General features: G+C 36.5%; 2 protein-coding genes across 3 annotated transcripts; one reads left to right on the top strand and one right to left on the bottom strand.

The window, feature by feature from the left end:
- LOC128512847 (guanylate-binding protein 1-like) lies at window positions 1-19,165 on the bottom strand. Of its 2 annotated transcripts, none has more exons than XM_053486303.1 (12): window positions 18,764-19,165; window positions 11,459-11,545; window positions 10,783-10,969; window positions 7,576-7,703; window positions 6,987-7,096; window positions 6,705-6,898; window positions 5,478-5,720; window positions 5,084-5,361; window positions 4,724-4,936; window positions 4,539-4,641; window positions 3,082-3,275; window positions 1-1,096 (listed from the first exon to the last, which is right to left on the bottom strand). In XM_053486303.1, exons 3-12 carry the CDS (start codon window positions 10,967-10,969, stop codon window positions 875-877), a joined length of 1,872 nt encoding a protein of 623 aa, XP_053342278.1. In that variant the 5' UTR covers window positions 11,459-11,545; window positions 18,764-19,165; the 3' UTR covers window positions 1-874. The 2 variants fall into 2 exon arrangements, with proteins under 2 accessions (XP_053342278.1, XP_053342277.1); XM_053486302.1 differs by lacking the exon at window positions 18,764-19,165 and adding an exon at window positions 14,276-14,358.
- Window positions 16,990-27,055, top strand: LOC128512846 (guanylate-binding protein 1-like). Its single transcript, XM_053486301.1, has 11 exons — window positions 16,990-17,228; window positions 19,234-19,438; window positions 20,860-20,987; window positions 21,389-21,498; window positions 21,604-21,812; window positions 22,791-23,033; window positions 23,198-23,346; window positions 23,461-23,592; window positions 24,853-25,065; window positions 25,244-25,346; window positions 25,864-27,055. The coding sequence occupies exons 2-11, from the start codon at window positions 19,243-19,245 to the stop codon at window positions 26,259-26,261; spliced, it is 1,881 nt and encodes a 626-aa protein (XP_053342276.1). The 5' UTR covers window positions 16,990-17,228; window positions 19,234-19,242; the 3' UTR covers window positions 26,262-27,055.
- Window positions 27,056-27,412: the final 357 nt, after the last annotated feature.

Genomic DNA, 27,412 nt, shown 5'->3' with positions numbered 1-27,412 from the left:
TTGTAAGAAACATTATTATAAAATAAGCACCTTCATGATTATAAACCATATAAGCCAATGTTTGTTAAAAGGAAATCAGACTTTAATGAAGGCAGCAAAGTAATGAAAGTGTGCTTAAACAAACATTAGTTTGAAATACCATCTGACCAGATCTGACAATAACCCAGAACTTTAGCAGCAGAGGAAATACAAGTATAGCAAGCCAGAATTTAGAAAATGTGAAAGTTAACTTTAGGAAGGTGTGTAAATATGTCAGTAATATGGAACTTATCCATAAAAAAACAGTGGGTGAAATGAAGGCATGATAAAAAAATGTATAAATCAATGTTGTGTGTGTTCTTATTAGCAGAACATAGTCAGGGTGTTAGAAATATTTACCCAGTTATGTGGCAGCCACTTATAATATTATCATATTATAAAATGTTAAGTGGATAAACATTACTAAACCACCTAGTGGACTAGTGGAAATGATAGCTATAATTCTTTAATTTGATTGAGTCTACATAAAATTATACATTATTTTACAATAACTTTTTTAGATTTGAATTTTTATAAAATTCCTGTTGATTTTACAGAGGAACAGCAGTAAAGCTGTTTTGAAAATTAAATATCAGACAATTCCAAGGATAAAGGAAACATAAAAAAACTGATAAACACAAACCCCAAACTGACAAAAATGTAACAAAATTTTCCTGTTACCTTAAATAGTCCTAGTGCTTCAACCCATATCATCATTTACATACATATTCGGTATATTCCATTGTAATATTACTTACCACTTTCTAGTTGTTGCTATTTTACGTGTATAAACTTATGTTAATTTTATTTTTAAAAATTTTAATTTTGGAATTTCCTACACTACCAAAATAGAATATCAAAGATATCGTGACAGGAATGATGCAGCCATACCGGCAGCTTTAGGGATGAGTCCAGGTAGGAACAGAGTTGCTGCCAGGCCCACAGCGTCCACTACCTTACTAAGTGTAGTCTGCTTTGTTTTATCATCATCTTCCATCTCTCCTTTCAAACTTTGAATCTCTTTATTCATCAGCTCAGCTCTTTCCTCAAACCCTTCCTCCAACAGAGCCTTCTGTTCCTGCAAAACAGAAACGCACACCAGTAGATACGTGGCCTCAAAATTTACTACAACGTTGCCTTCACTATAAAGCCACACATTATGTTGTTAGAAACAAACTGCAGGGAGACTCCACAAATAACAAAAATGAACATTCTTGCTTATCATGTTCCACGTTATTAAAAGTATGTAGCTGTTGCCATAATTTGACTGTATTATATTTCAGGTGAACCATATAATTATTATTCATTTTGATGCATTTTAATTTATCATTCATCATATTTTATCCTCATTATATCCTATTTATTTTGAGAAAACAACATGCTCACTTACTTTTAAAATGTTAGACTATCCTTCATGTATTTTTATTAGAGTTCCAAGATTGAATTCCAATACCTAACACTTCTCACAGTACATTGGTGTCCCATTCAATTGCTAGAATGAAAATTTACTTCAGACAGAATTATAAGATTATAAGTCTGTTATAAGATTAATAAGAATACTGTCTTTAGCCATGACATTGGTACAGAGATCAACTGAACAGCAGAAGTAAAGCTTTTTTGATAGTAAAGCACCATATACCCCTGCTACAATAAAAAATGTTAAAACCTTTGAAAAATGGCCAATTCCCAAAGCCCTGACTGTCTACTTCCCTTAACCGTTACTGTAATCTGATGACATCACTAATACATTTTAAAACATATGTACACAGTACAAAACATGCTTTTTGTAAAACATTGGCCTTTTGTCACTTAAATTAACAAGTGTTTTGTATTATACATACTGTACCTTACATTAAAATAATAAACATTACTTGTTTAACAATATATAACTTTATACGTTGCTTGTTGTTTAATTATTTCGTAATAATGTTGTTGTTCGTTGTTTTTTTGTCTGCTTCCATTAAGGGGAAGCCATAGTAAAACATCCAATCTGCACACAATCTGTGACAAGTTTTACACCAGATGCCCTTTCAGATGTAACTCTGCAATATTATTAAAGCTTATTTTCCTTTTTCTCTAGCAGTAGATTAATTATTTAAAAAAAAAACACCCATATGTCAAAGTGCAAATAGTAATTTTCAAAACCATGATAATTTCTAATAATGAACAATGTAATATAATATATGTAAAGTAAATTAAATTCCCAAACTAAATTAGTTGGAAGAAAATTGTGTCTGTAATTAAAAACAAGTGGAAACACAAGGAGACTATAATTTTACAAAAAAGTTGATAGAGCTCTCTTTGATATATTTTTCGACCTTTAGTTAGGATAGATGCTGTTGTTAACCTAATCATTTCCCAAGTTATCTGGAAGACCAACAAGCAGGATGTTCTTAACCAAAGTACAAAGGTCAAGAAGACGAGGTCTCTCCAGAAAAACAATGGGACAAAAAGTCATCAAAACGTCTGGTTAGGAATTCCAAGATGCATTGTCCTCTCAAACACAACAAATCAGAGAATTTCAATAATATCAGGCTGTGTAATCCACTTTTTTAAAGTCACTAGTCAACCAATAGATCATGTTTATTGTTGTTGGGAACTTTTTTTCCTTTGCCGAAGCAGAGACCAGGAGACGTTGGGATATCTTTTAAACAGCAGTTACTCTTTATTGAGAACTTGCTGAGCGTCACTGTAGTCATCCAAGTCTGACTAAAACTCAACAATGAAGAGTTTATACTTTTCAAGGGGAAAGGATACAAAGAGGTGGAGACAATCTAAACAAAGCATAGTGTAGTACAGGAAGTAAAATCTAGGACAATTTGTGAATGAAAAAATAAGCAGGTTTAGAAAACCAACTGGTAAAAACTAATTAAAATACCCCACCTAAAATATTATGATTTACATTGAAAATATCGTACTGTTTTATAGCCTTATGTGCAATAAAAAACGTGTATTATTGCTTAAATAGTTAATTAGAAATGCTTGGTACTGACATTAAAAAATATGTATTAGGAAGTTAAAGTTGGATTCTGATGTACTGTACTGACGTCTGTTATAGTTTACCTTAAGTTTAGCTTCCAGCACTCGTGTGTTATCCTCCCTTGCTCTCTCCATCTCTTTCTCCATGCGGTCGAGCAAATGGGTCATGTGCTGTTCATACGTCCTCTGCTGGTCCTTAAACACCTGCTCCTGAAGGGTTTTCATCTCCTCTAAAGATTTGTTCCTCTGCTCTAAAGCATCCTTTTTCAAACGCTCCACTAAGAAGAAAATTAACAAACATGTACATATGTATACACACACACACACACACACAGACATGGAGCTTTGGCCACTGGACAATGTGTAGAGAGGTGGATCCAGAGATGGGGCTATTTGATTACTAACAACCATGCAAGCTTTACTGTAAATTAAACATATGATCTAATGTTTGAATGAGCATTTAACTGCTGTCTTTGAACTATTACAACTCCATTTTTGCCAAGTTTTCTTTAAATAAAGGTATTGCACACTAATACAAAATATCTAGCACTTTTTATAAGCAATACAACAACTTCACTTTACTCTTCTACCAGTTTTAGTTTTAGTTGAGTTTACGGACATCTCGTTATCATCGCACAAGTATGCGCCATTTAACCATCAGCTCCGCACACATCATTAGTGCATATTTTAACTGTCGTAAGGGTATATATATTCTCTATTTCACCATATGTTCTCTATTTTGCTTACACCGCACATTCCCACATACAGTATTAAACATATCATTGTTGTTAGGAGACTGATATCTGTCATTATGGAGTGACTGCAATGGCAGTAAAATAGTGTGAACATCCTTTTCCATTCTCCAAAACACTTCAACCTCACAAGGCAGCCACTGTGTTGTACCGGATAGTATCTTCACTTCACTGATCACATGACGGAAATACACGCAATTGACTTCCAACAACGTGATGGCTTTTGCTTGAAAATCTGGTGGTTATATGTCATACTATTCTCAAAATGTGGAAGTTTAAAGCTTTTCAAATGAGGTTATTAAGGGGTTATCAAATTAAATGTTTTATTATAGACAAAGGTGTTGGCATTTGTGGACTACTTCTTTCAAATACTGCATAAAAGATTTAATTCCCAGACATCATGCATACACCTCACTGACGTTGGCATCAGAGTGGCTATTCAGAGCCTGTGCAATTACACAGGCAAACCACTAGTTGGAAGTGAAAATTTTATGCCACTGTACTTTTCTCTCTTTGCCACTCTCTTGCAAGTTTATGTTTAATGGCAAAAAACTAAAACTTCACTTTTACTTTCTGAAATACCACTGTATTTGCAGTCTGAAAGGTCCGACGTAAATGAATAAAGGTCATACTGAATTTAATTAAACTATTAAATTAAATTTATGTTAAATTATAGATTTCTGTTAAAGTGTCAGACAGAAGTGATACATAACAGGTAAAGGGAAACTGCTTTATTCGGCTCCATGTCTGTATGGCAGCTTTATAGCTATTATATACAGTATACTGTACCTTCCGTGACTTGCTCTGCTTCAGTGAGGCACTGATCAGCTAAAAGAATATTCCTCCCTAACTGTTCCCTCTCCTTCAGATGCTCGGTCAACACTTTCTCACTCTGTAAAACACAGAAATGTTTTGTGTATTTCCGCTGTGTATACAGATGACAAGAAAGTACATTTACAGTATAAGCATCATACCATCGACTGTTTGTGTGTGCGTGCTCTATATTCATTTGCGAGCCTCTGGAGTTCACTGCAGTACTCTTTATATCCTCCTGGGTGCATAAATGAGCCGTCATTCATACGCTCATCCAGATCAGCAAACACCCTCTTTAACTCCAGCGTACACACATTTAAACACTCCTCATTGTTCTGACCACAGAAGTCCTGATACACAGTCTGGATCTCTTTCTTGGAGTGGAGAGAGAGATGAGAGTGAAAATGTGTGTTTGTGAAGGTAAACTAATATAAATGTTAGATGTTTATTTATAAAACTCTTAAAAGTTTTACAGACTGATTTTTATTTCTTTGTGTGTATGCTTTGTGTTTGTGATGTACCATGAGCCTCAGCTGTGCTTTTTGCTCTGTGTCATTAAAGCAAATGCTGATAAACACTTCGACAGCTGCTGTCTCTGCTATTCTGTGGATGTCTGATAGCTTGGATGGGTCAATTGGAAAGCACACTAATTCAAGAACCTGACTCTGGTAGACCTGCAGCCCCTGTTCCACAGCCCGCTCATTCTGGATCTGGGACAAAGTCTCCACTGCATTTTCCAGACAGGGAATTTGACCACTACGAATTGCCCCCACATACACCTCTGCCAGATTGCAAAGAGCTGACAAAACAAATAAACATCCAAACATTTAAAAAAGCCACCATTAACATGGGCCGAAGTTTGACTTTTTTGACACTCATTTAGAGTCTAACACACTCTAACAGGTGTTTACTCACCACTGCCAGCGAGCATCCGACCCCCTGTTAAGGTTTTTGGTTTGGCATTGCTAAACACATAGCTGCAGAAGTCCTCAGCACAATGCAAAAACCATCCATTAAGATCCGTCTCAGACAGCTCCTCCATTCTTGCCAGGTCAGCATCTGTAGCTGGCCGTGGGAATACAAAACACTGCCGTTCCGCGAAAAAACTACGCAAACAGCGTCTGGGCAGGTTGAACTTCTCGATTTTACTGGAAGAACCTATGTAAATATTAAAAAAGGGAAAAGAGAATATGGATTTCTAGTTGACTCTAAAAGGTTGACCTACCCAAGGTTCATGGATTTTTAAAAAGAAGCAAATATAATTAATATAAATATAACCGCACCACTTAATGACTTATTGGAATAAAAAGTGAATGAGAATTGAATGAGTGAGGACAGTATTCTTTATAATTGAACTTGTTTTTTTGCAAGTGTACCATAAACATACGCCACACTAGATAAGAGAATAAAAATGCTGACCATTGGTTCCTTTAAAACCAGTGGCATGTCCGGTAACTGATTGTAAAACATGTTTACTGTGAAATCATAATTTACTGCTAAGACGTCTGACCCACACAGAGTGATGCTCCCACACAGAGTGAGGCTGACATTAATGTATAAGTGAGTGTGTGTGAGGCGGCACGGTGGTGTAGTGGTTAGCACTGTCGCCTTGCACCTTCATGGTCCGGGATCGATTCCTGTCTCTGTGTGCATGGAGTTTGCACGTTTTCCCCGTGCTTGGTGAGTTTCCTCCAGGTACTCTGGTTTCCTCCCACCGTCCAAAGACATGCAGATTAGGCCAATTGGCGTTCCCAAATTGCCTGTAGTGTGTGAGTGAGTGCATCTGTGTGCCCTGCAATGGACTGGCACTTATGTGCATGTGTGTGCCCTGTGATGGACTGGCACCCTGTCTTGTGCCCTAAGCCTCCTGGGATAGGCTCCAGGTCCCATGCGAACCTGAATACAGGATAGACTGGGATAGACTCCATCACCATGTATAGAGAGAGTATAGAGAGTCAGTGAGTGTACTGTATATCCAGAATGTAAACATCTGTAAAGCTGCTTTGTGATAATGTTAAGTAATAATCACAACCTTCTCAACTCTGATGCTTAGATAACAGTTTACAGTTTACTGAGATTTCCTAAATGAACATTTCTTAAATGCAGAAATACCTAGAAACCATAGTACCTGTGTCTGCTTACCAATTTTAAGCTCCAAAGCACTTTCCAGGTATTCATTAGCTGTGATGGCCTTGTCATTCTTCTCCAACCTGAGAGTGAAGTCTCTCACAGCCCAGATGAAGGAGGGGAAGACTCGCATGAAGTCTGCTGAGTGATCATGTTCACCACCTGTCTGTGCTTTCACCCGGATGTTCTCAGTCAGTTCTGTCACATAACTGCAGGACGTATTGTTCAAGAAAACAATACTATCATGTATATCTTGTGTCTGTGTACTGTACTTGTGTGTTACTCAGTAAAGGATACTGTAGCTTTTCAAGTGCATTGTTGTCTATGACCCCAAGGCTGTTGTAGACCAGAGTGCTACTGAGCAGAACAGCCAGACAGAAGATCCATGTGTCATGCTTTTCATCACCCTAAAAATCCATTAAAAGATATTCGGTGTGTTTAAATGATCTAACGCAGTTCTTCACATTCAATTAATCTGACCATCCTTTTGCCTTAATCATCACTTAAGCATAAAAAAAATTCGCTCAAACCAGTTTACACATTTAATTCCAATTGAACTACCCTATTCATCATGAAACAAATTTGGATTGACTTGCTTTCTTTATATACTGCTTGGAATTTATTTTTATTTTATTTTGGCCCGTGAAAGTTTTACATATCCTTACGTGTGCCTATTTTTTCTGCTTCCAAAACATAAATTCACAAAACTGACTGCTATTTTTCTGACTAACATATCTCATCCTTTGACAGCTAGGTGGCACTGTAACCAGATAATTACTGTGATTTACTTAAGCTGTCAATGTTTCCTTCCTATTGAGCAATATATAAGGCCCAAGGTTGTCACAGGGGTTTTTATGGCACTGTTCTTCTATGAAGTTGTTCATACCTTGTGTACATCCCCGAGTCCCTCAGTGTCCAGCAGCACCAGAGTATGTCCTGTTTTCTTTGGGTGTGGAACACACCACATCCAAATGCCTTTAGTTTTTGACTCTATTGTGCTGCCCAGAGCAAAGCCTAAAACAAGTACAAAAACAAAACTATATTATCACACACATTTTTATATATACTCTTGGAATTGTGTATTGTAAAAAATAAAAGAAATCTGAAGTCACGGAGAGCACTGGCTCACTGAAACTGAACAGTGGATATTTGAAAAAATGTTTACATATTTAAGTCTTCAACTGATCAGTATTGATGAGCATTTGTCCACAGAACCTTAAAATCTTGTTTATTGTTGACAGGACTGGAAATTGTTGGGAGGTGCATTATGTAATGCTTTATAACATTATCTATCAATTTTTTTATACTGCTTATCTTGTTACACAGTTGGTTATGGCGGCCTCTGTGTATCTCATAACCATACACATGATGAACAGTAGGGCACAAGGTTTTTATGGCTTATAGCTCATGACAATTAAATCCTAGTATTACAAAATATTATAATGTTTATTTTCAAGTTTAAGTAATATGTTATTCATACAGTATAAATGCTGTCTATCTCCCTGTCTACTTCACTACAAGAAACCCCAATCATGAGGAAAACTGCTGACTTGACAGTTGTCCAAAAGATGACAGAAGGACTTCCTGGGCTAAGGAGAAATAAAACTGTATTGCTGCTCAGTGGTCAGTGCTGCAAAGTCCTCTTTTGAAAGTAAAATTTGCATTTCATTTAAAATCAAGGACTTAAAAAAAGAGTTGTATGTTCTGTAATGTACATCCTTTTTTATTGAATATTTGAGTTGATTAAAATATGCTAAAATCTTGAGATACTTTATGTATTTATGAATTTTTTTTTTAATATTTAAGGTTATATGTAAAGAATGAAAAAAAGTCTATCCCCCAGTAGACACAACAATCAAGCATAAAAACTCTCAAGTCCTTATTTTTTTCCCAGTTTTGCTGCTTCCAACACATCAACCTTAGGGACTAAATGTTTACTTGATGTTTAATACTGTATATCCCACATACTTCCAGATAACATTTTACCAAGATAATCATTGTTCACTTCACGTGTTGAAGTATAATGTTATATATACGTATATAGTACTATATTGGCAAAAATATTTGCTCTCCTGCATTCACATGCATATGAACTTAAGTAACATCCAATTCTTAATCCACTCACTCACTCATCATCTATTCTGCTTTATCCTGTAATTAGGGAACCTGGAGCCTATCCCAGGCGGCTTAATGCACGAGGCAGGGGTACACCCTGGACATTTTGACCACTTTATCAGAAGCGCATTTGTGAAGTCAGATACTGATGTTGGACGAGAAGGCCTGGCTTGCAGACTCTGCTCTAATTCTAATTCAGAACACCAAAGGCATGTATTTGGCTATATATATATATATATATATATATATATATATATATAGATAGATTGAGATAGATATGGATGTATATATATATATAGATAGATAGATAGATAGATAGATAGATAGATAGATATAGATAGTGAAACCTTGGATTATGAGCATAATTCATTCAGGAAGCGGGCTCGTATTCCAAAACACTCAGAGATTATTCATTCCACAGCCCAAAAAAATAAATACATAAAAATAATTAGAAAATATAAAGTAAAAATAAAACAAATTAACCTGCACTTTACCTTAAAAAAAAAAGTAAAAATAAATCCCGACAGATAAGTGTTTCCGTTTGTGCGCGCAGGTGCTGTGTTTGTCTGTGTGTGTGAATCTAAAGTAAGCTCCCCTCTCCCCCTTCTCGTCTTACACAGTTACCCTTCCTCCACTCTTTTCACACACGCGTGCACACAATGGAAATACTGTTTTATTGAAAAAATAAACAAGAAATCTTTTTAATGAGACTCGATTGAACGACTAACGGAATTACTGCTGTAAAGTAAAAATAAAACAATTTTTTTTTTTGCACTTTACTTGTGACAGCAAAAGTAGGAAGGGTGTGTGTGTGTGTGTGGGGGGGGGGGGCACGGTGTCCAATGATGCATACGCACAGACACAAAGAGTGGGCTGATACAGAAAGAGGAAATGGATTTTTACCCTCACCAATAAGACTTGCTTTTGCTTTACATGCGTGCTGTACACACACACATACAGACACAAAATAAAATATGTTTTATGCACACACATGTGGTCACATTGTTATAGTAAACAGTACACGTGTTCAAGGATGTCGATTATACCAGTAAGAGACGAGCACTAAGACCCAGCAGGGGAGACGATTACCCACAATTCTGCAGCGCAAGAGAGAGAAAAACCGATGCGTGATACATGATACTCGGTGCTCGTAAAACCAAGATTTTTTCGTTTTCCAAATCAAATTTTATTAAAAATCTTTGCCCGTCTTGATGAACACTTTGCGTTACTCGCAATCCGAGGTTTCACTGTATATATATTGTAGGGGCATAACAGTAATTCCTGCAGCTTCCGGATACTCTGTTCATTTACGGTAAACTATCATGTTCATTGACCCTGTTCAGTGACATGAATAACCATGCCCATGCTATATTCGTCACAAAAAGTGCTGGCTCCTGTGAAGTAATCTGGCAAAAAACTGCTCGTAACGTTCCTTCTACTTAACATTTTAATTTAATTCATGGCAGAAATTTTTCTTTAGGCAAATACTGAAGTTTTATGAAATCCTGTCGAGCCAGTCTTGCGTGATGCTGTGACAAAATCGTCTGTATGTCTGTTCAGACATACAGACGATAAATAAAAGAAAGGTTTGTTTGCACATTGGTCAGCACTCGCCCTGAAATGTTAAGATATCATTGAAAGGGCGAGTGCTGACCAATGTGCAGACAAACCTTCTTTTTATTTATATTATATTATATTATTATTATATTTATTATTATTATATATTACGTTACAGTTTTAAACAAGCCTGAAAACAGACACACATGACTGACGTCATTTCATGTGATTCTAACTTTCCAAAACAACCTAATACCAATATTGTCCTATTGTCTGTACCATTGGAGGATTAACATCAGCACTATGTTTTGACAACCAAAAAATTCTTGATGGGAAGTTAAATAAAGTAGAACCGACCAGTGTTAAATGAACCTAGACTGTTTCTTGTGTTATTTCATCTTCCTACCATGTTGGTTCTTACCTGTTTGCTTCCCTGCGAGACGGTTCATGAGGTAAGACTTCCCCGTACGGTAGAGCCCCACCACAGACACTACAACAACTGGCTGAGTGATTTCATCCAATATCTCTTTAGCTTCTTTCATAACACATAGCTGTCCTTCAGAATCGCTGCCAATCAGACATACTGGTGCCTCCATGGCTTTGAACATCTGATCAATAACAGCCAGTTGAAAAATGATGTTTAAATTCAATGCAACACAAAGGCAAAGACACTTTTTACAATATAATAGATTATACTGAATAGTATTAACACAAAATGCTATTATTTTTCTCCTTCCTTAACTTTTCACTGATCATTTATTAAACTAGTGAGCTTCACCCTGAGTGTGACTTATTGATGGGACTTGGTGATCGAACAAGAATATGAACTTCCTCATGTTTCAAAGTTTTCTTATTGCAGTTTATTATGTCTGCCTAGCGTAAGTGTCAACAACAAAAAGACAATATAGAGATGTGTGATTTAATCGATTATGCAGTTTTATCTTTGGATTGGTCGTTTCAATTAATTCAATCAATTGTTCAGTTTTTAATTCAGAATCGATTCACACTTTTATTATTTAGGTAACTTTCTTAGGTACTGTAACTTTAATTTTTAATTTTAAAATAAAATTTGCCAAAAAAATACAAACTGCTTCTACCTTCCACAAATATCAGTGTTCTGTGAGAGGATTGCTTCTTCATACGAGTTTATGGCAGCTGGAGAATTTTTACTGGAGGATGGAAAACTGCCAGGAGAAAAAAAGTTAATCATTTTCTTTGAGAAATTACATTTAGTTAATAAGCAACACAACTTGAAGAGATGGTTAGTACTTCTTAAATCCTTTATGTAATTTATTGTTCTTCAAAGTCTGTAAAAAAAAAAAAAAGCTGCTAGCCTGTAGGCTATACTATAAATCATACTCAAAATCATTGTGGTTACAGTATGATACTCCACTTCACTTAACCCAACATTCATATGAATTAATTGTATACAGTTCCTATATGCAACCTGTGCAGGTGATATTTTTTTCATGTTTCTTTGTTTCGTTCACTTGTTTTACACAATTGTATTTTTGATTTAGGATGATTTCTAGAACAAGGACCAAAGTAGAAATATATGATGCGACAGCTCTGGGGTTCTTTATGATGCAATGACAGTGAATGGGTTGTTGATGTAGGCTCTCTACATACTCAGATCTCCAATCAATTATTCTGAGCCACCACTCAATTCTTCTTCATATTTTGCTTCCAAAAAGTCACACTTTTTGAATAATAAATGAACCAATCACTTTTCTAAGTCGAAGGGGTTGATTACCATGATATTGTACAGTATATGATTTGCAGGATATAAATGTCCGTATTTTCATATCAAATAGCATCAGAAAAAGAGGATGGTGTGTGTGGCACGGTGTACACTCAAACAAACTATGTGCATATTTAGCATAAATACAGTAAGTTCAGCCCTGAACCCCATGAGCTTCATAAAGACCAGCCAAAAGTGCAGCTACACCATTACTTAATTACGGTCTATTTGTTATGATGCTTAACTAGGAAAACACATACCACATTAAGGCCTGCGTTTGTGTTGTAGTTGTATTTAGAAGCCATTTATGCTTCATCATTTCATATGTTACTTTATAGTCATTTGTGCCTTTGTATTCTAGTTGTGTTCTCACCTATGTCAGCCTAAGCAGTCATAGGTGTGACCGAAATCTTGTCAATCATAATGCAAAAGGTGGAACAACACTTTTTTTTTTATTCAAACTGCATCTATTAATGGTAAAAAGAGTACAATCCAGTCAAATGTGCTTTGAAACATTTAAATATTTTCATTTGTATCTTGGTAACTCTCCTCTAGAGAAAATAATTACTCACTATCCAAATTTCTATATTTTTCTTTTTTTAAGCTAAATCTAGTAAACATTAAGGTTTAACAGTCCATAATATCATAAGCACCCAGCTCCACAGGATTCCAAAGGAATAGTCACACAATAGGAATTCCCAGCTCTGTGTCAGTGCCACATTGTAGGGAGATAAAGCTGAAGCGTGTCATTAACAAGGAGCTGAAAGGATGCACAAAATGGCACATATTGTACCCAAGACTATATTTTATATATTGACTCAGGAAAAGTGGTGGGCCACTATTTCACAATTTCTCCATTAATTGTATTTTCTTTTCTTATGTAAGTAATACTCATAATTGTATGGCCTATCTGTGGGGTCTAAAGGCCAGTCTGTGCAGTTTCGTTTCCCCTGGGCCTGTAATATTTGTAGTATTGAGTATATTTTTTTTTTACCTATTTATTTACAGAATTTTGTGTAATTCTAGGGGGTAAGTAGCTGTGTTGTAAATATGTTTTACACTAATTAATTAGACATAATTAGTTTTCCTATATTACTATTATAAGTCACATGTTTGTCTTATCTCTTCCCCTTCTGTACAATCCTTCTGTGAGAAAGAAGTCAGATTGAGTAGGTGTTTCTGTCATTGTTTTCTTAGAAAATCGACATGATCGGGAAGTCATTGAAAAGAACCCATTAATATTTCTATTAAAAGTTACGTATAAATATGCAAATTATCATTTTTAATAAGAAAAGGTTGTCTGCAGGACAGGTGGCCACACATTTTAGAAAGGATTTTGAGGCAACAGGTAACATGACCTAGAAGTTATTGAAATTAAATATAGTATTTGTACTTAATTATGAATAATTATGCAACTGATAATATGCAAAGCCATATTGGTCATATAATGGTGATTAAAAATGGTCATATAAGGTTTTTTGTCACATTTATTTTGCAGAGATTCGTCATTCAATACAAAATTGTTTAAACTGAATAAATATTGTTAATTGTTATATTAATTAACGTTTTAACACCTTTAGAAATGGAATTCGACAATATATAAATATAAATAACTAAACGATATAAAAATATACATGCTGTATATCAATACGATTGCATTTGATCACAATACTGATTTTAAAAGCACACATCTTTAGTTATTCTTTTAGTTCAGAGTGGACAGGCGGGGGTGGTGTCAAATCAGATCAAAATAAATACGTCAAAAATGAAGTTAATATTCCCATATTTCATTATCGTTTGCGAAGGCTGTCACGTGACTAAGGCTCGTCATACTAGTCATTTAATGTGGCGACTCGCCGGGAGCAGCAGCGAGAACAACAACCTCGACACAACGAGACTTACCGGCTGCCTGTACATCACTGTAGAAACTCTGTGAAATTTTTGGGGGGATTTAAAAAATAAAAGATAAAAGATTTATGTACACCACATTAGTGAACTAATACGAGAATGTGTTTATACATAAAGAATGCTCTATAATGATAAGAGCGTCTACTCAGAAATTCTAGACCTGGAACATATGGATATAAATATGGAAATAAGCGACGATACTCTTACAGAAAAAAATTTACGAAATAAAGACGAATGAGAAAAATAGAAGATAGGAGTAACTCACAGATGATTGCCGTGCAGTCAAGCGAAGGTCTTCTGTACTGTTGCTTTCGATACGATTACAAGTGCGCGAGGCGGGTCTACTGTAAGTGAAGAGGCCGGCTCGCGCACTTTTTCTATGGAAAGCCAAAATGATCAAACGAAAACAAAAATCAATGTTGTACAAAAATAAGATTACCTGCGTCATAACTGATATGTATTAATGTAATATTTTATTTATGCATTATTTAAATATTAATGCATTATTTATTTATATGCAAAAGTAATATTTTTAGTGGAACAACGCTGCTTTTGATTAGGGCATCAACATGGTCATGATCTGGTCAACCCTGGCATTCTAAAGGACTTATTCATGACTAGCATTATTACCCATCTCAGACAGGAGAAGAGTTTTTATAAATAGGTTAAAAGAATTAAAGCAAAAAATATGCTGAATTTCTTTAATGTAATCAGTGATTATTTCAGGTTGAAGCCCACATACTGTACGTCTAACTGTCTTTCTGTGCGACAGGACTCTCTGCCTAAATTTTTATTCAGCGATAAAAATTATTAAGTAATCCCAGTAAAATATTGAATTTAACTTATCTAATTAATATATATTATTAAGCTTATTAGCTAAGTAGCTTATTAGTAGCTTATTTTAAAGCTGATTATTTAATCTAGCACATAACTATTAATGGCTTTTACTCAAGATTTTGATTTCAATTCTGGTGCAGGCAGATATCAAAGTATATACTGAAAAAGTTTCATTCAATTTTGTCCAGCCAAATATGCATGATAAAATTATGTTGTAATAGAAATTTTTAGAGTCATTATGTAGGGGGGCAATCCGTGCCAGATTTATTACATTTTGTCAGATAAACGGACATACAGTCAAAAATACAGACATATAAACAGAAATTTTGACTGGTTTCAGGTCCTCCAGTGTATGAAATATAAAGATATAATTGAAAGAGTAAGTTCTGACCAAATGTACTGTACAGACAAAACCTTTCTTTTGTGTATATAGATAAGTCTTTTAGAATGCCAGCATTAACCAGATCATGATCCTGGTTATGTTTTATTTTTATCTTGTTGAACTTCATTGCCCAGTCAAAGCATTGCCATTTGATTACAAATAAGCAAAGTCCAACTACAGATGAACATCAAACCTCTTATTTATTTCCAAGCAGAGCTGGCAGATTTTCAGAAAAGCTTAAAAGTGGGATTCTCAAAATAGGGGCATCGGTTCTGCATGTAGACGCATATGATGCCTCATTGCACATGCCCCAAACTGCACAGGCCAAGGCTCAGGTTCTGTATATTTTAGTGAAACTACAGGGCCATGTAACAGTATTTACAGTAAAATTATTTACATGCAGGATTATTTACATGCAGGATAGAGAAAATCAGACTATTTGCATTGAGTTTAATCATACACAAAACAATTTGTCACTATTTATACTCAAAGGAATCCTGCTTTACAGCTTGCTGTGTATGGGGCTTAGTAGTTAATAAGTCAATGTTTTTGATCTGGCCTAAATATTCCTCATATCTCATGCATCCACAAAATGTGCTACACAAACAAACTTGATCCATGAAGGATCCACCCCCTTCTTACAACTTAAAGCACTGAAAGGATCTGCTGCTAACTTCCTGGTGCCAGATACCACAATGCACCTACAGAGGTCTTGTGGAACAACCCCTTGAGAGATCAGCTGTTTTTGTCTGTTTTGCTTTTTGTCTCGTTCGTTGATCAATGATTTCGTCTTCAGCACAGTCTTCATGGCAAAGAGATCAATGTCGAATGATACAAAATTTTATTTGTTTCGAGAACAAGCAACTTTTTTAAATGAACTAAACACAACTTAACATGATAATAAAGTACCACATGCAACCCCCTCCAACTATAAAGTAAAAGTGAAAGAAAACAAAGACTTGGTATTTTGGACTGGTTAGTAGTTAAAAATCCATTATTTGTATTCCTGTTATAGCTGAAGAGTAAAGCGATTTTTTGTTTTTTTTCATACCTGGATGGTGATTTATCGAAAAAACTATTACGAAATTGCTTACTGATGTATAAGGGGAAATAACACTTCTGAGCTGTGATTTCCCGGAAAGCTCTGTGTTATAAGAACAGGTTGGGGTGATCTATCTATGTAAAATATTCCCTGCAACATTATATGCAACATTATTCAGTGATAATTGTAGCATTTATTATTTATATTTAGATTCATCAATGTTTATTTTTATGCTTGCATAAACTTACATGCACACTTGAAATTGCTTTCAAGTGGATATACAGTATATCATTTATACTTAAATATTTTGTGCAAACATAATATATTTTTGCGGCTTTAGTAAAATAAAAGGGAGAAAGAATCTAATGCCGAAAAAAACAGATTATCCAGCTGTTATTTCAGAAAAATAATACAAAAGGGTTTGTGTGTTTGTGTGCACGCATACACATCTGTGTGTATGTGTGTGTGTGTGTGTACACTGCAACCTCACCTGGGTGTAACATGGTATGAAAAAGACATTAGTTATATATGTACCCCGCCTGTCCATTTAGTTTCATTATTCCATCAAGCATTAACTTTTGGCTTAACATGATAATAAAGTAGCACATGCAACCCCCTCCAACTATAAAGTAAAAGTGAAAGTAAACAAAGACTTGGTATTTTGGACTGGTTAGTAGTTAAAAGTCCATTATTTGTATTCCTGTTATAGCTGAAGACTAAAGCGACTTGGTTTTTTTCATAGCTGGATGGTGAATCATCAAAAAACTATTACGAAATTGCTTACTGATGTATAAGGGGAAAAAACAATCCTAAGCTGTGGTTTCCCGGAAAGCTCTGTGTTATAAGAACAGGTTGGGTTGATTTCCTCTATATAAAGCCTCTCAGTGCTGTTGCCGGGCCAGTTTTGCGTAGCTACTGATCTAACATCATTATTTTAAGACCAAGTCATAGCATTAGGTAAGTGTTTGTTGGTTGGCTTTCTTGTAGTGGTTGTTTTTAACCACAATTCACAAATAAATATATATTTTTTATGCAACATTATTAAGTGATAATTGTAGCATTTATTATTTATATTTAGATTCATCAATATGTTTTATTTTTATGCCTGCATGAACTTACATGCACACTTGAAATTGCTTTCAACTGGATATACAGTATATCATTTATACTTGAATATTTTGTGCAAATATAATATATTTCTGCGGCTTTAGTAAAATAAAAGGGAGAAAGAATCTAACGCCGAACAAACCAGATTATCCAGCTGTTATTTTAGAAAAATAATACAAAAGGGTTTGTGTGTTTGTGTGCACGCATACACATCTGTGTGTGTGTGTGTGTGTGTGTGTGTGTGTACACTGTATATGTGTGTGTACACTGCAACCTCACCTGGGTGTAACATGGTCTGAAAAAGACATTAGTTATATATGTACCCCGCCTGTCCATTTAGTTTCATCATTCCATCAAGCATTAACTTTTGGCAGAGATCTTGTTTAATGAGAGTTGAACCACTCTATAAAGTCATCTCTAGCACTTCATGTGAAATGATTCCTTGTGCTCCCAGAAACACACTTTCTCAATTTGAGCATTGTTATTTTTGGCATAGTTGTCTTGGAATATGCCCATGCCATTAGGGAAGAAAAAAATAATTGATGAGATAACCTTGCCATTTAGTACATTCAGGTACACAGCAGACTTTATTTTATTGCCATCTGTGTCCGCTGACCTGACGTGAAGTGAAGCAACCCTGCATCATAACACTGGCTCCAGAGGCTTTTCCAGTAGGCACTATCAATAATGGGAGCATCACTTCATATGCTTCCATTCTAACCCTGACATGGCTATCACTCTCAAATAGGGTCAATATAGGACTCATCAGGCATGACCCTTATCAATTGCTCCAAAGTCGTCACCAAACAGATTTCATCACCTTACTTTGCTAATCTGAGCTCTGCTGTGATTGGTTGATGAGTGAGAGGAGAGAATATTTCAACATCAGCTACCCATCGAACAGTTTTCAGTGGTGGCTTGGTGGTGTGCAACTGCTGATGTTGCATCTTCATTTCCAGACCTGCTTTTGTTGTAAAGCTTTTAGCTTGGTGATTTAAGTTAAGCCTTTATTTGTCACATATACATTACAGCACTGGGTAGTAGAGCTTCTGTTCTTTGGTTTGGGTTAGTAGGACGCTGGGTGACATTTTTGTTTCGTATTAACTTCTTTTCTCTTGGTTATGTTAGATAGGGAGTTAGATTAGCCTTCTGTATTTTGTTTTCTCTGTATAGTTTCTTTGTACGATTAGCTGTTTGTGAAGGAGTTAGTTTTGTAATGTTTGTTATTTTGGCTTTTTGTTGAAGTATGTAAATAAAAAAGAGTCTTTTATGCTGTAATCTACAATTTGTGTTATTGTAGTTATTCCTGGCATGGAAATGGCATTTTCTCTGCTGCTGCACATTCATTTACAACCTACCGTATATAATTCCCTTGTGGTACTCACCTAGACTATTTGGAACCGTAAAAAGTGGTTAGGCTTACACTTCCAGATCAGTTGGGAAGTTCAGAAATCCAGAAGAGCTCAGAGTAGTCTCCCTGTTCTTTGACATTGAGAGGAGCCAGGTGAGTTTGTTCGGACACCTGATATGGATGTTCCCTGGTCAACTTCTGTTGGAGGTGTACCAGGCACAGCCAGTTGGGCAGAGGCCCCATGGCCCAAGTCAGGACATGCTGGAGGGAATATCTCTTAGCTGGCCTGGGAGAGTGAGGTGTCCCACAGGAAGACTTGAAGGAGGTTGCTGAAGAAATCTCTACTTCTCCTGCCATCACCATGACCCTGAATGAGACTTAGCAATTTAGATAATGAATGAATTTTATGGGTTGAATGAAAGGTTTAATTGATATTGATTAAAAAGCATTTCAACTGATTGATTCCTAAATGAGTTAAAAGACAAGGTTATTTTCAATCTCTAGACTGTGGAAATGGAGAGCACCATGTGCATCCCAATGCCAGAGCCTATCTGTTTGGTGGAAAATGTGAACAACTCACTGCGTGTAAATGATAGAGCGATTGAGTACTTGTCCAGGAATAACCAGCCGGTGGTTGTGGTGTCTGTTGTGGGACTCTATCGCACTGGAAAGTCGTACCTCATGAACCGCCTGGCAGGAAAACAAACTGGTAAGTTTATTTTAATGGAATAAAATTTTCATCTAGATTTAAACAAATGATACTGAAATTACTTGTTTTTCTTGTAGGACTATTTTTTTGAGAAACAGACAGAAAAGACATTAGCTACACAAGATTATGGGAGAATTCATATGTAATTTTGATGGAAATTTACCACTAGTGCAAATATAACTCCAGTAAGTCACTGGCTTACAAACATTTGAGTTACAGATTTTCACAGATCGAATGGACCATTACGAACATTCAGTGAACCAATCACAGAAGTAGCTCATATGCAATGTACAAAAAATAGACACTACAGTGAACCAGATACAGTGGAACCTTGGATTGCGAGTAACTTGGTCTGTTATCGTTTTGCAAAACAAGCTAACTTTAAAAATAAATTTTAACTTTATATACGAGGACTGTAGTCTGCATGTGTTTGTATGCAGAGCATCACATGATCACAACTGAGCCAATTGTTCTTCTCTCTCTTGCTCTGTGGGATTGTGAGTAATTGTCAACCATGCTCACTCCCATGTGGGTGCGTCACTTGTATGGTCAACATCTATGTGTGAAGGATTTCTGTTCTTTAGTAACTATACTGCAAGAACGGCCTCATGAAGAGAAAAAATTTTAAAAGACTGTAGCAGTGTGGGAGATTAACCTGTTTAGAGGAGTGATTCTGGTAGTTAGTGTGTGTGTGTGTGTGCGCGAGTGTGTGAAAGTCATCCTACACAGTAGCCCCCCTGCTTCTGCACTCTTATAACACCAGTCACAATTATTTTCAAAGGTAAAGTGTCGGTTAATTTGTTTTCTTTTTTATTTATTATTTTGTATTAAATTTTTTTCTGACTGTGGAACGAATCGCCAAAGTCTCCATTATTTCTTATGATACGAGTCCGGAAGCACGATGATAAAAATGGCTCTCCTGTAAAGTTGTCCTGATGTTGAATAATCCTAATTTTGGAAAATCCTCAATGAGACAGTTAAGGTTTACAAAGACACAGTCCGAAACAGCTCTTAGACAAAATGGCATCTGTTTAAGCGCACAATTAACACCATGTAACGTTGTTCTCTCCTGATATCTTCCCGGGCTCCATTTAAACAAGCTCTAACTAAATCTACAAACTAAATCTAAAACCAAAACACCAAACCTTTGTGATTGTTGTTTTTTTTACTTTACATTGTATATTTGTGTAAAAGATGTATGAGAAATTACTTTGTTTGAATTTCAAACAAATGTAACTTACAAATGTACTCCGGGAACAGAACTTGTTTATAAGTCAGGGACTTACTGTTTTAGTTATGTAAACTAATGAGTACATATGGATGTTTGTGCTCCAATTTGGCTTCATGAAAAATATGTTTGAACTCTTTGCTGTCCAATTATTCTGTGCGTCTCATTAATAATGCCTACCGTATGTTTTTAGGCTTTGCGCTGGGCAGCACAGTTGAATCAAAGACTAAAGGTATTTGGATGTGGTGCACGCCACATCCTCAAAAACCAGGACATACACTGGTGCTGCTTGACACTGAAGGACTGGGGGATGTTGACAAGGTGGTAACATAAGCTCCCTGGCAACACAATAAATTCCTGTTCCAGGGATTATGCACATTACACAGTTGTATCTTTACCAAATTACAAAAAATTACAATATAATTAGGTCATGTATTAAAAAAGCATTGGATGGTGACAAAAACATTGAAAACGTAATCTACGAATAAAACTTTGATTTGCACAAGGTTCAAGGCAGGAAAGCATTTATATGAGTCATAAAAAAGAGAAGATTAAGTTATGTAAGCAATAAAAAAGGGCTTTTGACAGTAGTTAGATCATTAAATTGGATTCCACAAACATTAGCTTTCTCTGTCAATACAATGTTTTATTACTTATATCCTGTAATATTCTGTAATTCTGAGTAAACGTAACTTTGATGTAAAATGTTTATTTTGTTTTAGGGAGACTCTAAAAATGACACCTGGATCTTCTGTCTGGCTGTTCTACTTAGTAGCACTCTGGTCTACAACAGCCGTGGGACCATCGACAACACTGCAGTGGAAAATCTACAGTATCCTTCCTTTTAAAACCCAACTACACAAACGGATGTAAACATAGCAGTCAGTAGTAAAGATTGAAATTTCTTATTCAGTCATGATTCCTTACCATGCTGCAGCTATGTCACTGAACTTGCAGAACAGATTAAGATCAAATCACCTGCATCCAGAGCAGCTGAGGAAGATGAAGAAAATGACTCTCATTTTGTGCAGTTTTTTCCCAACTTTATCTGGACAGTTCGTGATTTTTCACTGGAGCTGGTGATTGAAAAAAAGGGCAAAGTGACTGAGGATGAGTACCTGGACTTTGCGCTACAGCTGAAGAAAGGTATAAAAAACATTTTTGTCTGAGATCCAGGTTGCAAAAATATGTTGGTCAAGATCCCTTGTTTAAAAAAGTTACCATAACTCTAAATGTACAGTATAGTATCGATTAAAAGCACCTGTCTCATATTATGAAGGCCCCATTTGTGCTGCCTGACAGCTCTGACTTGTCAAGGCATGGACCCCACAGAGAGTTTGTTGTGGTATCTGAAACATGATCCCAACAGCAGACTCTTTAAAGTCCTGTAAGTTGTAAGGTTGGGTCTCTTTGGATCAAACATGTCTGCCCAATGCATCCCCCAAATACTCAAGCAGAATTAGGGGAATTTGGAGGCCAAGGAAAAACTCGAAGAATTTTACAGTGGCATTTATCCCTGTGGCTTTGGAAAATAAATGATGAGTATTTAATTTACATCAATTTTATTTTAGTTCATTAAATGTAATTCTAAATTTGAAGATTATGGTGACATTGTCACTTGTCACCCGCCGATATGCGACACCCACTGGCACGCAATTTATTGCGCTTTTCGACCCCTAATTTTATTCAGGTTGACAGCTGACTGCACGTTCCAGTACGTGCAATAAAAGAACGACGGCACACAGAATCAGACGCCATTTTTGGTTTGCTGCAGGTGGATAATTTAAGTTTGACTTTTTATTTCATAAATATAAGGAGGACTAAGTGTCTGCATTTCCAGTCAATTCAGCAATCTCCTTAGTTCTTTTTTTGTTTAATGCGGGCCAATAATTTGACTCTTTTAAATAGGGTAACATCTTTTCCATGACCATAGGATATTTTGTCTGACATTGTTGCTTGAGAAATAAGAAGCTACTCACTGCATCAATTAGAGTGAAAAGAACTGTTCCCCGGTGAAACACAATAATCACAGCAGTATTTATCCAGTTGATGGTTTTAAGTATTTTGCCAAATTCTTTTCTGACTCAGCAGTTAACATATTTTGAACTTTTTTCTTAACTGCAGGATTTAGCAAGAAGGACACCGCCTACAATCTTCCAAGGCAGTGTATTCGAAACTATTTTCCAACCCGCAAGTGCTTTGTTTTCCCGTTTCCTGCCTCCCAGGACAAAATGCTTCAGCTTGAAAACCTGGATGAAAGTGACATTTGGCCACAGTTTCTGACTGTCACACAGCGATTCTGTGATTATGTTTTTTTTGTAAGCAAAATTAAAACAGTTAAAGGGGGATACAAAGTCACAGGAAGAAGTGAGCACTCTATTATTTTCCCCTAAATATAATTTATCACTATAAAAAGTTGTCTATGTGATTCAGTAATTTGATATTTTAATCTTTGTACTTTGGCTCTGTGCGTGTGTGTATGTGTGTGTGTGTGTGTGTGTGTGTGTGTGTGTGTGTATGCGCAATGACAGTGTTTGGTCACCTAGTGCAGTCCTATGTGGAGACAATCTCTAGTGGAAAAATCCCTTGTCTGGAGAACGCTGTAGTTGAAATGGCAAGGATAGAAAACCAGACAGCTGTGGAGGAGGGGCTTAAACTGTACCAAAGTGGGATGGAAGAGGTAACACCCATATGTCTGCACACAAACATTTACTGTATGCACACACTCATCTGTGCACAGTATTCAATCTCTCGCTCTCTTTCTCTCTAATTATATAATTGTATCTTAATGCAGGTGAAGAGTTTGTTTCCTGTCAGTCTGAGTGTAATTTCTGATAAGCACAAGACGCTCAGCAACATGGCCAACACTGAGTTTATTAAACTCTCCTTTAAGGATGCAGAAGGGCAATACTTTAGAAAACTGATGGTAAGGTTTGGACACTCTTTCTCTCTCTCTGACACACACACACCCACACCCACACACCCCCACACACACCCCCACACACCCCCACACACACCCCCACACACCCCCACACACCCACACACACCCACACACACCCCCACACACCCCCACACACACCCCCACACACACACCCCCACACACCCCCCCCCAGCAGCAAAATTAGTGTATTTAAAAATAATTTTAAAAAGGCCTTGCAGTGTAGCATGCTGACCCATGGTATGTGAAAGTGCACATTACTACATTTATACATTTATTCACAAATTCCATTTGGAATGAATAAAATACTATATCTATCTATCTATCTATCTATCTATCTATCTATCTATCTATCTATCTATCTATCTATCTCTGTATTTATCGACATATTTCTATATATCTATCACTAATCTCTAATCAGATCAGTGGTGCATGCAGGGTAAAGAGGACAATCCAAACTGCTGAGTTTGACAAAAGAACCTCTTAAGTACTGGTGCAAATGTACCTCAGTTCCTTCAACATGCTGCATATTATTTTAGAATAAATGATGGAGTGGTTAGCACTCTCACCTTAATTCTCCAGTGTCCGGGTTCGAATTCCCGCCCAGGCTCAATTCCCGTCTCTGTGTGCATGAAGTTTGCATGTTCTCCCCATGCTTGGTGGGTTTCCTCCGGGTACTCTGGTTTCCTCTCACTGTCCAAATGCATGCAGATTAGGCTAATTGGCATTCCCAAGTTTCCTGTGGTGTGTCAGTGAGTGTGTGTGTGTGCTCTGATGGATTGGCACCCTGTGCAGAGAGTGCCCTGCCTCGTGCCCTGAGTCTCCTGGGATAGGCTCCAGGCCCCCTGCCACCCTGAATACAAGATAAAGTGGTATAGAGTGAGTAAGAGTGAGGGACTAATAAGACAGTATTACTTCTTCTTCTACTACTATCATGTTTAAAATCAGTTGGTGCAATAATGCCACATACAGGACTGGTGTGGCAAAGAAGGAAAAATAGTATTGCTTTGAGGAGAAATTACATTCAATAACATTTATAACATTCACATAAAAGCATATTAAATACTTTCAGTAGTTTGTAATACTTAAAATATAAAGTATAAAAATATAGCTGCTTGAAACAAATCAGACAATAAACATTAGTGAATTCATTTCAAAAGAAAATCTAACAGCTTGATTCACAGCTCTAATGTGCGAATGAGTTTTGTGGTGCAGTTCTAAATGTGCATGTTACTAATGTATTTTCAGGAGGCAGTAAATAAACACTATTGTGAACTAACTGCTCAGAACCTAATGGCATCAGAAAGGAAGTGCCAGGAGATTTTGTCTGATCTAAACAGGAAGATAAGCGAGCGTGTGCAGAATGGTGAATTTGCAAAGCCTGGAGGATATAAACTTTACTGCACAGAAAAAGACAACATCATTATCCAGTATCACAATCATCCTGATAAGGGAATCCAGGTAAGAAACACAGGCTTAAGCAGATATATTATATGCATTTGAATCTGTAAGTGTTTCATGGCACACACAACAATGCTAGCTAATACTGTAGTAAACCCCATTTTTAGGAAGGGATTACATTTCTATATACAGCAGGCATTTGTCACTATATGACTGTGTATGTATTACTTGTGTGAAGGCTGAGGAGGTGTTGAAGAACTTTCTGAGTGAGAAGTGTATGGAGACAAAATTAATTCTCCAGACTGATGAACAACTGACTGCAAGTGAGAAAAAGATTCAAGGTAAGCTGAGCACAACCCATAATCCATCATACCTGATAATGATAGTAATTTATCACAGTTATTATTTTTAATATTGATTGATTGATTGATTATAACTGGTTAAAGGGTTCTTGGCTCTTGGCTTTTGCACTCAGAACACTCAGTAAATGTTTACATTTAGGCATTTGGCAGACGCTCTTATCCAGAGCGACTTACATTTTTATCTCATTACACATCTGAGCAGTTGAGGGTTAAGGGCCTAACAGTGGCAACTTGGTGGTTGTGGGGTTTGAACCTGGGATCTTCCGAGCCGTAGTCCAATGCCTTAACCACTGAGCTACCCCTGGCCCCATGTGGCCAAATGTTGGTGATGGAAAATTCATAATTCATTCTTTATTCTCCATCCTTATAAAAATATTTTTTATGTCATTTTCTCCACATTTTCTAAATAACTAGTTAAATATAACATTGTTATCCCTCTTTTCTGTATTCTGTTTTTGGTCTTTCTCCCCCTTGCCATCTTGGTGATTACAAACAGAGGAAACAGAACAAAAATCTCTGTTAGAGAGGCAATATAAAGTAGAACAGGAGAGTAAGGTGGAGATGGAGCGACTGATGCAGGAGGAACAACAGAACCAGAAGCAACAACTGCAGCAGATGGAGAAGAAGTTTGAGGAGGAGAAAGTTCAGCAGCAGCAGCAGCTGGAGAAAGCGCTGGAGAGCAAAGTGAACGAACAAAAAGAACTTATTCAGAAAGGGTTTAATGAGAAAGCCCAGCTGATGCAACTAGAGATGGAGCAACTTAAAAAAGAAAAAGATGAACTTTCTCGCAGTTTTTTTAAAGATTATGTCGTTCCTGGTTTTGACATTGCTAAGGAATTGCTCTTAGTGTACATGAAGTATAAAGGGATTAAGGAAAAATTTCCAAAGACATAAGAACATCATGTGTGTGTGTGTGTGTTACGCATGTTTGTATGTATGTTTGTATGTACCCTATGTGTGTGTGTGTGTGTGTGTGTGTGTGTATAGTAGCTTTTTTACTGGATGGAACTACAGCCTTCGAATGATCAGTTTGTTCTGTTAACTGCAGACCGGGACCATCCCACATGAGCTGCTCATTTGTCATTGAAGTTGATGAGTTGGAAGCAGAAAAATGGGCAAATGTATTTTGATTTGAGTGACTTTGACAATGACCAAATTGTGATGGCTAAATGAAGGGGTCAGAGCAACTCAAAAACAGCAGCTCTTGTGGAATGTTCCTGGACCTACAGTATGGACAAACCCTTGTGCGACCACAAGGCCCCGGTTTGTGTGGTACACATCACCAGTACATTCTGAGTGGCACTGCCTTGACAGAAGCCCCTAAAACCGGCTCCTTTTTTTAGGTTGTTGTAGGTATTTTGGTTTGTGAGTACATGAAGTTTAGTTGTTCAATTGAAACTGATAATAGAAACTGTTTTAAATGAAGAAATATGTCATTTATACTGTAGTGTTAAGCGTTATTAGCGATAGTGATAAAGAATAATAATTAGTATTTATTGTACTATTAATTATTCCATTCTCTGTTTCTGTCTGTTAGAGTTCTTTCTTAGCTGGAGCCTGCAAAAATAGGAGAAATTATCCTGTAAGGGAATCTTTTGAAATGGTTGCTCCAAATAAACTTGTATGTCCTAACAGTTGTTATAGTTGTCTCTTTGTATGTGCACACAAAATATAATAAATATATTTTGATTATTGGTCATATTGCATATTTATTTATTTAAAAGTGGAGTAATTGTTGTGCCATAAAGCGCTACTGTATAATTGACATTGATGTTGATGATACCTGTAAAAGGAGGGGAGACGATTACCCACAATTCCGCAGCGCAAGCGAGAGAAAATCCGTTGTGATCACGTGACGCTCGGCGTCAAAACAAGAAACGCATGTGTGATACACAACACTCGGTACTTGTAAACCAAGACTTGTTCGTTTCCCAAGTCACAATTTATTAAAAATCTTTGCTCATCTTGCAGAACACTCGCAAACCGTGTTACTCACAATCCGAAGTTTTACTGTAATCTGATCTGTTTAGTCTTTTATGTTTGCA

Source organism: Clarias gariepinus, chromosome 25 (genome assembly GCF_024256425.1).
Source record: "Clarias gariepinus isolate MV-2021 ecotype Netherlands chromosome 25, CGAR_prim_01v2, whole genome shotgun sequence".
In the NCBI taxonomy this organism is placed as follows: domain Eukaryota; kingdom Metazoa; phylum Chordata; class Actinopteri; order Siluriformes; family Clariidae; genus Clarias; species Clarias gariepinus.
The sequence above is the reverse complement of the archived record's forward strand: the minus strand, read 5'-3'. Positions and strand labels throughout refer to the sequence as shown.